A 13,310-nucleotide genomic window follows, 5' to 3' on the forward strand; every position below is an offset into this window, starting at 1 on the left:
CAAATACCAAGTTTATTTGGGGCCTTCCATCTCCTTTGTCAATCTTCCTAAATGTAATTTATAATAAATTCATAAAGGTACTTTGAATTTTTGTTACATATTGATACCTAATCAAGTTTATGTTGAAATTTACGTGTATTTAACTAATTTAATTATAAGCACCCATGTATTTACTAAAAATTATTGAAATGAACTTAGATAAAAAATCTCAAATTTTAAAAATAATTTATCCTGGTTCTTTCAAAATTCTTGACACTTTATTTTTTTCCCTAATAAAATAATCAATTCAGTTCTACAAAAATTATCCACCGCCCCGAATAATTGTGAAAACACAAATAACAATCCACATGATTCCAATGGTTCAAATGTGAGACGAATTTATTCCGCTCCTAAATTTTAAATCTTGGATGTATGAAAAAGTTAAGGTGTGCTTAAAGCACACCACTGAACCATAGCCCGAGGCTCATGAAAAGTTCCCTAGTTCTTTCAAAATGATAAAAAAGGCAACTTGACGTACGAAACTCCCGTCATACGAGGTCTCAAAAAAAAATCTACGCAGTCTTACCTACTTTTTACAAGAGACTGTTTCCAACATTCAAATTCGTGACCTTTTAGTCATATGATAATAATTTTATCGTTACGCCAAAACTCTCCTCCTAAAACATAAGTAAATCTAACAATAAATAAATAAAAGGCTATACATTGCCTTTCATGCCATTCCCGAAACAACAAATTCATCCGATTCTATGCTTCTAATCCAACGCAGTATATTAGCATCAAACTTGGTGATAACTTTGTCAATATCGCACTCATTTTCTGCGTTACACGAGTTTCACATTTTGTCAACTTATAAGTTGCCATTTCATAAATAAAATAACATAATAACAGATTACAACACTGAAACAAATTTCTAAGGAAATTATTTCATCAATGGTTTATTGAGAATTCTCCCATGTGGATCAAAGGGGCCATATCTGCTACTGCGTTTGCATGTCACCTCAACTGGGTGAAAAACATTATTCTGGTCCATCTCTCACCATCTTTTGCTTGAGAGGATCTAAAAAATATCAAGTAGAACCAGTTGTGTAAAGCTTTTGATCTTTGATGTAATCAATGACTTCGTCGGCAGTTAGGTACTTAATTGAGAGTCCCTTCCTAAGGGATTCCCTGAAAATAAAAAGAGAAATTATTAGATCTTGTTTGCTGGATTAGCCAAGCAGCCAGTTGTTCGTGTACAGATTACACGGGTTGACAGCCAAAGTACTCTCATTTTGAATCAAATCATCAACATCATCATCAATACCATCATGATGAGTTTGTCATTTTGCTACAATGATGAGTTTATCTTAACTAAAGTTCTCTTTTTGGAATAAAAGTAGAAAAAGAAAATAAGAATGAAAGGACAAAGTATCAGGTAACTCGTTCCATTCTAAAATTTTCCCATTTATGTTCAGCTTCCAAATTTATCATAACAAATGAATTTGAAAATTGAAAAAAAATAAAAAAATATTTGTCATCAGCTTATTTGACATTATTATAATGAATTATTTGTTTATATTTTCCAGATAAGATGTTTAATTTTCTCTGAAAATAAGAAAAATAATATTATGAAAAATTTTGGGTATTTTTTTTTAATCACGAAATGGAAACAAGAAAGTTCATAACTAAGCATTTCAGTTTGGGTATTTGGAATATGAAGATAAACTAGGTTACCTCAATCTTGTTGAGCTAATCTGGTTTGGTACAATTTCATCTACTGAGAAAATATTACTCTGGAAACAACAACAAATATTCATATTTAGTAGGGGGCACAGATTCACAAGGAACTTTTATTGAACATTTTACTTTAGGAAAGGATTTGGAGGTTTGATAAAAATAAGTACCTTATTTTGCTGCAAAATTTCATTGGCAGATATTATGTTTTCAATATCCTTCCCTTCCCTGCGTATACAGACAATACCAAAGTCCTCGCATATAGTTCTGACCTGGAAGGATGGGTAACAAAGTTAACATTTTATTGTTCATACAAGTTAACCACTCAATAACTGATAGCCAAAGTGAATGGAGTTCGAGTCTTTTTTAAAGGCTCCAACCCAACTACTTTTGGAAAATAAAATTAAACAAACTGGTAGGAGATGTCCACTTACCTATTAGGACTTCACAATTAGGAAATAAATTGAATATGATTTGGAAATATAAAATCTTAGCAAAATAAAAAAATATCCAAATACATAAAATTCTAACTAAATTAAAATAAATTCTACCAAATAAAAAATACCAAACTTCATGACACTTATAATAGTACAAATATCAAAATCAATTACAAATTCAAAATTCTAATTAAATTTAATACATAGTTTACATCATTCTCTATCATTAATGAGCATATTCAATTAGGTCGTCTTTTCTAATGTGTAAGAAACAATAATAGCATCATTTAACCTTAGTTCACTTACAATCAAAGAACTATTAATTAAAATGAAAGAATTAAGCTTAAAAAAAAAACTTCTTACATATATATATATATAAATGTTTGTTCATTTGATCCATCAATTTATCACTTACAATCAATGGACTAATTAAAATGGAAGAATTATGCTAAAAAATTATCCAAATAACACAAGTCCATTTATATCATTAATATGTACTTTATTTAGCCATATCGTGAGAAAGAATGATTGTAATGTTTGTTTATTTGACCTACCAATTTCTTTGAACATTAGTTAATTTTCAAATTAGATTATGCTACATTTCATATTTCAAATAGAAATTCTATATAACATAGAAAAACAATGACAATTTTAAAATAATTTTATAAGCTATAAAACTAGCTAACTTCTCTAAAGAATTAAGTTGTATGATAAAAAAAGTAATATTTCTTTTTCAAATGGGTCAATTTGTGTTAGCTCATTTATATAATTGGATGTATCATGTCATGTTACTTTCTAATTGTCTCTATTAATTCTATCACACTTATAAACCTTATCCTGTGAGCCCACCTACAAATAGACCGGACCTCAGGCTGGTGACCAGGTTAAATGAGCTAGAACCAGAATTCAAGGCCCAAAATAACTGTCAACCTGTAATTTAAATCGCCCATTCAAGCATTTTTTTTATTTTACAGTTGAAAAAAAAATTTTAAAAAAAAGGATAGGGATCCTGTGGTCCAGGATCGATCCTGGACAAGTCCTGGCATTAGTTGGGTGGGCTGCATCCCACCTGTTCAATAGATGAGGTCCAGCCCATCCGTACCAATAAATGAATAGGGCCTCTTTTGGTCGAGAAAATTCTAGACCAGAGGATCTAGCTAAAAAAAAGAGTGGAACAAAGTAAGTTATCAACTCTGAGAAGAAAGGGAAGGAAAGAGAAGGGATTGAGAGTACTGAAATGCTTTTTTTTTGTCTTTTGAACATTGGATGTGGAAGAAATGACATCATGGAAGGGTGACGGCTATCATTCTTCATCATTAAAGCCGGTGCATGCTTCGATGACCTTTTTTTCTCCTTGGGCGGTACTTCCCAACAAGATTAATCTGTTTGGATCTTCCATGATGACCTTTTCTTAATTTTGACGATTGGATCTCCACGGCTAGAAGGAAAAAGAACATTGACCAAGACATTCTGACTTCTTGCCTGATAGAGATGTATCAAACCTCTCAAACGGCGAGGCCTATGTCGAAGGAGCAAGCCTTTCACGACTATCTTAAGCAATGCCTAAAATAGTTGTTGTTTGGTTTCCAAACGCAATAGAAATTCCCTTTGTTAACTCTAATTCTGATTTTTCAGATTGAGAATGAACATAAGATCTTTGCAATCTAGAACGGAAAGGATCAAGCAATGCATATACAAATTGATATATGGATTGTGTCATCAGGTTTAATGACATCGGAGATAAAAGAAGGCCTACTATTAATTGATAAGCCTCGTGAAAAGAAAAGAAAAATGAAGGCTATTTTATCCGTTGGAACCGTCTCTTCCGATCTCTCAAAAGATTTTTTAAACGGTTGAAATAATTTGATTAAAAAAGGTAATAGGAGTTGAGAAGTGAGTGATAATGTCAATTCCTAAGATAACAAGGGTAAAAAGATAAGCAAACTATATGTGTTTTGATTTCCCTATCCCTAAGGGGATATATAGCCAATTTAAATAAATGCAAACTCTTTTTTATTTTTTTTATTTTTTTATAATATTTATTTTTTAAAATAAACAAAAATAATTTTGAGTTGTTGTAAACCGTGAACTAAACCGTAACCGGTAATTCCGAACCATGAATTATAACCGTCTTAGAGAGTTAAGGTTAAGGGTTAGACATTTTTAAAACCATCAAACCAAACTATTGGTTCCAAACCATGGTCGAGTCTACCTACAAACCATAGGTCTAAATGCTTCTTCCAAAATCAATTATTTAACAATTTCCATATTCCTTATTAAATTAATTATATTCTTGACCTCTATGTCATTGAATTTTTAGTAGCAACATAGGAAACATGTTTTGGAGTTCAAAGAATTAGTAAAAATGCTTGTTAGAATATTTATAAATTTGATAGCTCATTCTAATCATTTGTCTAAAGAAGTAATTATATAAAATCAGAATATTTCAATGACATTGATAGAATTCATGTGTTTAACAACATCCATCCACATAACTAATCCCTAAGCAATTCCCCCTTTGTCCCCCAAGGCTTGGTGTGGTAGTAGGAGGCAGGGTGTATTTCCCAAACAACTAGGGTTCACCGCGCAAGGCGCATCTATAGCGATTGAACTACTGGTGAAGCTGGAGCACCACATTAGGAGTCACTGCATTTCCCGAATTTACTTAGTAGACGGAATGTGAAGCCAAATCGGCTACCCCATAATTAGTTGGGTTGTAAGATCTAGATACCCGGTATATAAAAAAGCAATTACCCTTTTGTATATTTTCAAATGCAATTTAAATCGGTAGAGATGAAGAGAAGTAGTTTTTTTTAATAAAGCAGGAGGAACAATTTGGCATAAAAACAAATGAATGCCCTTTTTATATGAGATGTACCTGATCTTGCATCCAGACTCCAGGAATAGAAAAAGATTCAAGTAGATCAGATCCACATAGAAGCATTACTTTGAGTGATTCTATAACCAAAATTAAGATAATTAATCCTAAAAAGAAACTCAAAGACTGAGTTTAAAGCTCTAGAATACAGGTAGGAAATTATGTTGTCGGTTGGAAAATGCAAATAAAATATATAATAGATTCACAGAATTTAAGAAAAACATGGTTAGATATAGTGTGCAAAAAAAGAAGAATTTTAATCCTCTTGACCAAAAAACGAAGAAACATAGCATAGTTAAAAAGAAAGTTAGAATGTGTGACAAATTAAATTCTAAACCAAAAAAGGAAAATTAGACAATGTGGACTAAGCCAAAAATATCATTGGATTTGGGAACTTGTACCTTTTCCTATGGAAAGATTACGGCATAAGGAATTTTGTATCCTAGACAAGACAGTAAGAGTGCGCTGATAACTGTTTTGTTTTGCCTACAGTGTGAATAAAGATCATTAAGATATTGGTTGAAAAAAAATTAAAGCCCAGTATGTGTTATGGTCGTTTGGAAAATAATACAGACAGGATGTGCCTAGTAATGGACCATAAATTTTTAGAAAAATGATAACAACAATAAATTGATTTTGGCCGAAAAATAACCTAAACATAACACAAGGTTATCGTTCATCTAATATCTTCAACAAAAGAAAATATCACAGTACAATTTTAATTACCTCCCATGGATCTACCATGACAAAGGAAGAACTTTTGCATGCTAATTCACACAGCTGAACTCGATGCATAGCCGACAAAAGATCCTGCAGGAGTAAAAGTGAATTAGCTTTCTATAACACAAATCAGAAATATGCATGAAAGCAATAGCAGCATTAGTCCATTTTAGTATTCACATCTTTTTTTTTGGTCAAAGTACATTGACTTCTTTAATCAACAAATATGAGTAATTAGTTAAATTAGCTTTAAGTATCAAATGGATACTAACTTTGGATACAATGAAATGGCAAAGACCAAAACAAAAAATGCTTGGAATGGAAAAATAAAGGATCAAATTGAAAATATTACAGAACACATATAGCATCTGCAGAAGAAATGAAACCATATATATAGAACATGGATATGCTTTTCATGCACAAGATTTGACTACTATTGGTAAAGTGCAAAAAAATTGTTGAGAAATGATCTCCAATGGCCCAAGCATTTGCATGACCATATCCAAATTAATATGGACAATCCATGGTAAAAAAGATAGGCCGTAGGTTCATAGTTATTGTAGCATGGACCTTGTTTTAGCAAAATATACTGATTATAACAGTAAGACTGTGATAGCTTTTCATAAATCAGGTAGATACTCGTGTAATAATGTAATCACTCAAGGACCTTTTCTCCAGTTCAATTGCATGTACAAATCATGCTAGACATGCATAATTTATGCTAAATAACACTAGTCCATCTGATCTAGTTTACTTCTATGTTGCTACAATAGTTTACTTCTATGTTGACGAGCCACAAACCTTTTTCTTGTATGCATCATTTGCAGGCGACATATAACCTCCTATCACGACAAATCCTTGTGCTTGCAACACATCTCTTGCTAACTCTGGCAAAGTTTATAATTAGCCCAAAATAGTCATGTCTAATACATTTTGTGCCACCAATTCATCATTACTAATACTGGTTACATCAAAATATGAGAGATGCATAAAGCAAATCTATGTTGATTTGGATTTGGCATATACACATGGGTGTAATGCTGCAAATATTAGATAGAGACAAAAAGTGGTTTACATGCATTTCATCATGCAATTGAATAACTGACTCCACCCAATTTCGAGAAAAACATGGAACACAACTTCTCAAGTTAAAAATCTAGATATAGTAGTTCTCAACTTCTCATTAAGGTAATTATCAAACATGAGTGCGTGTATACTTCACAGAAGACTCACCAAAAATGCGCAAGTGCATATAGGTTGGTGGATTGAAACTTCCTGCTGACAACAAAACAACAAACTTCTGACACCTGCAAGTTTGGCATTAATTGCATGAAAAAACTCGTAGAATAAACTTATCATGTGGGCTAAAGTTCAATGAAGTTAATAGAGAAATATCATGTTTAGACATAAAAATATAACACAAAGCTATGAAAATCTTTTCAATCTGATTATACAAAGAGAGGGTGTCAATGGACAAAGCCCACTGTGACTAACTCCAGCTATTTTCTTTAAAATGCTTAACATTGCCATCCTTTAACACAAAAAAGGATGACTTCTTTGATTAACAATATGTAGCAAATATTCCATAAAAAATACACCTTTGGCTGCAAGATCCATTGGCACTTGATTCTTGAAGATTTCTTAAAGAGATCTTATCCATAGGAAGTGGAACACCAACTAAACCAGAATCCATGCCAAGATACTGAAATCAAAATTAATAGATTGAAGTAAAAAGGCTCAAGATGAACTTTTGGATTTTTAACACACTATTCTATTGGATCATAACCACAAAAAACATTACATAGTAACTCTAACGGGATATTTGTGACATAAATAGCTCCTAAAGAAAATTTTCTTATTTGCTTTCGCACCAAGGATTAGAAGAGGATTCTCCATCTAACTTCTCTTTTGGAATGATTCATCTTATAGTATCCTACTTCATGAGATCATATTTCTTTCAAGTTATGAATTGCAGCAGCATGTATGTACAAACTAGGGTTTTAGGTCGTGCCACTTCTGTCATCACGGATGAAACTTGTCCTTCTACCGGCCATCATGAAACAGAATTGTATCGTAGGCTTCCCAACACAAGTACGTCAAATGCTGGGGATCTACCTTCGGTACCCGAAACGCGGAAAGTGGGAATGGAAGAGGAACGCATACCCGGCCGACGAAGTAGATGAAGCGATGTCAAGAGTTAGAGAATGATAACGTCAATGGAAGTTGGATTTCGTCCTGATCAGTCGCCGGTATCGAGGTCCAATCGACGATCGGCGACGATGGGAGAAGAAGAAGAGAATGCCATCGGGCCGGGGACCATGGGTCGGGCAAACTAGGTAGCCAAATTGTACATAAATTACATTTCCCCCCTCGGTTTTCATAAAAAAAACACCCCTATTGAATATTTTTTTCTGAAAACTTCCTTAATTTAAGGATTTCAATAAGTCATCCTTATTTTTATGCTAACTTTCAATTAGAATTTAAAGTAAAGCCTTATGTTACATTAACGCACATTAATATATATACTTTGTTTTTTAAAACGCCTGTGGAGTTCAAACCGCAGATGGCTTTGGGATTTATACCAAAATACACCTATGCTTCTTGAAATTTCAAGAAGAGATAATGATTTGCAATTGTAGATTAGAACGAAATATATAAAAATTAATTTGAAATAAATTATCATTTTTATAGTTAAATACAACTTTATAAAGATATAAATGAGAATTAAAAATAGGAAGTGTCCATTTTATAACTTTGTGACTATTAAATTTCATCATGTAAGAAAAAAAATAGAAACTATACAAATTGATTTCTAATATAGTTATATAAAAATGTAAAAATATGAATCACAATATTTGAAGGCCTAGATTATAATATGCCTAATCAACGGTACTCTGAGTTGGGAATTACAATACAAAATATTAGAGTTCAATTTGTAACTTTACTATAGTTACCGGCAGCCCTACTTCATATTTTTTTAAAAAAAATAATAATAAATATAAACATTTTAAGGACCAAATTATATTGTAAACGTCAATATGATAATTTAAAAATATTAAGATTTATTTTATAATTTCTCATAATTTAGACCAACCCCCACAAATGATAATATAAAGTCCTAACCATCGAGATTCACCGACCGACCAAATCTATCGACGAGGAGACTGAAGCAAGCTACGAAAGAGACAGAGTCGAAGTTTCACCAATCACCTCGAAAAATAGTAAATTGCTTCACTTTTTATAGTTTTTTGATCGATTAGTCGCATTTTGTTCGATTTCCATAGTTCATTATTTGCTTGTTGTTGGTTATTGTTCAAATTTGTTGGCTTCTTGATTTTCAAAGGGTCATTGTGTGATTTATGTAAAATTTTGTGCTATTTGGTGATGATTTGTTATATTTTGGTGCCCACTAAATTGATGATAACATGTTTTGGATTAAGAATCTCCACAACCACTTTGATTTGTTGTGTTTTTTAAATCATTGTTCAGTGCTTTGTTGTTGGAAGGAATTTGCATGAGGATAATCATTTTGGGAGGTTGGCCAGAGGGATACTTAGCAAGAATATGATACTGCAATGAATATAGTTTTATTTGAGTCGAGAGATTGAGATGAGAAGATGAATTAGAAAATTGATTATGTTTTGATAATACTAAGAGTCAATGATGAACTAGAAAATGTAAGATGATTTCATGGTAGTTAGATGAAGTTTAGAGCAAATCAAACTAATAGCAATGAAAGAATCAACTGCGATTTGAACCATGTAAATAATTGAGAATATCTTCAATATAATTTAGTGAAAAACATGAAGAAAAAAATAAAACACAGGAGTATTTTAGGAGTTTAAAATTATGAAAGGTTATTTTTGTTAAATATCTAATAAATAAGATTATTTTTAAAAATAACCCCTTAACATAAGCTTTATTAATTAAATTCTCATAAAATATATTATTTCAGATTTAAGCAAGAAAATTGAATTATTTATTCTATATTTTGAAATCTATGGACTATTTTTCTTCTTTTGTAAGGTTTCCATTTAAGAATTCCTTAATTATAACTAAATGGTGAGTACAATGAGTCATTTTAAAGTTTACATGGACATTGTGATAGTCCATTTATTTCTTTTATCATAATATTGTAGTCCATTGTAATAGATCACACTTACTTATTCAACAAATGATTTTTTCTTTTTAAAAAAATCTCACTTATATTACTGATATTTAATATATTAAATGGATTCTTTGTCCAAAATATGGAGCACTATGTCTTGGATATTTTAATTTTAAAGAGAGCAAGCATATAGAACCAACTAATAAAGGGTTATATAATTTGAGAAATTATATTGTGTGTTCCACTCCCTAAAGACAATTTTCTAATGTTATATAAAAATAAAGGTCAATAATATTTGAATTAGTATATTGTTCCTCATTTATGATGTGTTATGAAATTGTATATCATTTCTCAATTTATTTTGCAATTGGTATTATGTTATAATTTGATTATGAAATTGTATAATGTTTTCCAATGCAATTTCTCAACTACTTAGGTGACGTAGGTTTTTGTTCAATTTCTTGGAGAAATGGAATCTAGATCAAGATCTTTGAATTTTTCATTTCTGGATAGTTGCAAGTATAAAGAAGACCTTTATATTATTTCAATTTTTAATGGCTTCAGTCTAATGAAGTTGTTTTTTAATCTTAGAAGAAAATGTGAGGAGATTGCTCCACAAAATGTGATCTTGCAATATCTAGCTCCACATTAGAATATGTATGAGATATTGAATGAAGATAATGACGTCTGTATTATGACACATTTTTACACATCTTTGAGATTGACAATAATTAATATAAGAGTAGTGAAAAAAGACGAAATGGGTTCCCACAATCTCGAGAGGTAAAAAAATTTCTACGTTCATTTTTTTCCACAGGAATTGGGTTGATATTGATGATGATGAAATTTATTTTTTTTATTTTGCTTGATATTTCATTTGTAGATTGCAATTGTTGATGATACCTTGTTTAGTTATTTATTATTTTTTATCATATGTTTCATGGAGATATGTTGTCGGTGTGCTTCTTGTGAATCTTAATCATGTGTAAGTTTTAATTTTAAAGGCATTAGATTATTTGAACTATTAAACAGATTATGACTATATGTCATTTACGTTGCATTAATAATTTATTAAAAGGTAAAAAATGGGAGATCAACAAATATTGCACTCCTTAAAATAGTTATGAGAAAATGATGTCCTATTGTTTAGATTTTATACACATCCACATTTTGTATACATTTCGGTTTCATTGATAAGTTTTGATAATTATGTAAGAATTGAATGGTGTGTGTTTTGGTGTATATATAGTAGGTTAACTAGAATTGTTTTATGCTTACAATGATATTATACTCACTGAAGAAGAGATAGACTAGTAATGATGGTCATCTTAAAATGGGTTTGGTAAGAAATTCCATAGATGTTTGGAGTCATTGCATCCGTGGAGAGGGCCCGATATTCAAGGATACTGCAAAATTTTAAAAATGTGCTAAAAATTATGCAATTGCTATGAAACAATCATTTTTGTATAAAAAGAATAATAAGAAGAAGGTTATTCTTGTCTGAAGAACAAACAAGTGTTCTTGGAGAATATATGCTTCAAGACATAAAGCTGGTAAACTTTTTGACATTATAAAATGCAATCTAATTCATACTTATGGAGATGACAATCTTCTTAGTAGAAGGCATCCTAAAGCTGATGCTTCCTAGGTTTCTAATATTGTGATGGACATATTAAGGGGAGATCCCTCGTTTTGACCATGCACAATGTTGAAAGATATTCACAAAGATTATGATTACAACAGGGTTTGGAAAGGAAAGGAATTAGCAATGCATGACATTCATGGTGTAGAGGAGGGGTCGTATGATAGATTAAGATGGTATTGTAGTATTATCAAAGAAACTAATCCTGAAAGTTTTGTTGAGTGTGAAATTAATAATTGTAGTAATTACTTTATACGATTGTTCATCTGGTTCAATTCATGTGCAACTTGTTTTATCAATGGATGTAGGTCCTTGGTTTTCTTGGATGACACTCACATAAAGAATAAATACAAGGGATGTGTTTTGTTTGCTATGGAAAAGGATGCTAATGATAATGTTTTTATATTAGCATATTCAGTTGTAGATGCTGAAAATGATAATAATTAGGGATGGTTTTTTTCCAACTTAAAAGTGTTCTACTTTCGCATCGCTTTATTGGTTCCATGAGTTCACCTTTTTCTCTAACTGACATCCTAGGATAATCAAGGATATTCATTTAGTATTCCCAGACAGTCATCATGTTTACTGTTTAAGGCATTTGGTAGATAATTTTGTGAAACAAGTTTGTCTAATGGTATATTTGTGTTAGGAAACATTACTTTTTGAATATTATCTTGTGTATAATGGTTTATATTCTTTTTTTTTTGGTTATTTGAATGTAGGTCATGCGAAACTACCCACTTCATAACAAAAATATTAGTCATCTATTTTCAAGAAAGCTGCATATACCCTATCGAGATAAGAGTTTCAAGAACATGTTAATAATATAGTACAGTCAATGTCACTTGCTAAAGACTTCATAGTATCTTCATGTCAAGAAAGTTGGGCAAATGTATGTTTTCTAGGAAATCAGTGGGGTGTTATGAATAATAATATAGTCGAATCTTGGAATAATTGGGTTAAAACAGCTCGGTTTCTTCCTATTGTGTCCATAGTGGACCATATACGCATTCAAATTATGGACATGATGCACAGACAACGTGAAACAACAATGGGAATGGTTAAAAGATTGAGTCCATCAAAGGAGAATGCTCTTGAAAAAACATATGTTGAATCTTGCAGCTTGAAAGTGTTGGGGTTTTCGGGCCGCAAAAATCGCTTTTTGCGTTGCGAAAACCCCGAAAGTCCCATGCCACAGATCCGTGAGAAGATTAAAATTCGTAAAACTTCGAGTACGAGTTTATCTAACCTAGATCTACACTAGATCTACAAAGGAGAAGAGTTTACCCTTGATGCGATGCCCTTCGCAATCCCGCTCATCCAAGGTTCACCGGATCTCGAGAGTATCAAAGTAGATACTCCTCTATGTGTATCCACACGAACAACTCGATGGAGAGAACCTCTAAGGATGTGCTAGCAACCTTAGAAGATCAGTAATGATGGAGGAGAGGGAGAGAAGATGAGAGCTTGAGGAAGAAGAAGGAGGTTTCAAAATAAAATGAAACTGACCCCTTGAATGAAAGTGGCCGGCCACTTTTGAGTGGTTTGTAACCTCCATGGGATGCCAAGAGTCACAACTCTTGGTAACTTCCATGAGGTGGCATCCCACTTAAGCAACCATGATGATATGGAGCATCATCATTGGCCCACTTAATGTCAAATCACCAATGAGGTGGTAAATGGTCAAGTCAAACTTGACCCTTCATCTTCCACTCAAGTCAAGTCAAACTTGACCACTTCTCTCCCATGGTTGATCAAATCTAACCATTGGTTCAAGTCAATTTTAATTTAATGAATCTCTATTCATTGAAT

General features: G+C 31.9%; 1 protein-coding gene across 6 annotated transcripts; it reads right to left on the minus strand.

The window, feature by feature from the left end:
- Positions 1-770: 770 nt before the first annotated feature.
- On the minus strand, positions 771-8,067 carry LOC122034630 (nicotinamide/nicotinic acid mononucleotide adenylyltransferase-like). Of its 6 annotated transcripts, none has more exons than XM_042593946.1 (10): positions 7,912-8,067; positions 7,347-7,450; positions 6,982-7,055; positions 6,550-6,629; positions 5,755-5,838; positions 5,430-5,514; positions 5,029-5,108; positions 1,884-1,985; positions 1,714-1,772; positions 771-1,167 (listed from the first exon to the last, which is right to left on the minus strand). In XM_042593946.1, exons 2-10 carry the CDS (start codon positions 7,439-7,441, stop codon positions 1,068-1,070), a joined length of 759 nt encoding a protein of 252 aa, XP_042449880.1. In that variant the 5' UTR covers positions 7,442-7,450; positions 7,912-8,067; the 3' UTR covers positions 771-1,067. The 6 variants fall into 6 exon arrangements, with proteins under 6 accessions (XP_042449880.1, XP_042449878.1, XP_042449879.1 ...); XM_042593944.1 differs by having other exon boundaries at positions 6,550-6,635; XM_042593945.1 differs by lacking the exon at positions 7,912-8,067 and adding an exon at positions 7,620-7,905 and having other exon boundaries at positions 6,550-6,635.
- Between the last annotated feature and the right edge of the window lie 5,243 nt (positions 8,068-13,310).

The sequence above is a fragment of the Zingiber officinale genome, chromosome 11B (genome assembly GCF_018446385.1).
Source record: "Zingiber officinale cultivar Zhangliang chromosome 11B, Zo_v1.1, whole genome shotgun sequence".
Classification (NCBI taxonomy): domain Eukaryota; kingdom Viridiplantae; phylum Streptophyta; class Magnoliopsida; order Zingiberales; family Zingiberaceae; genus Zingiber; species Zingiber officinale.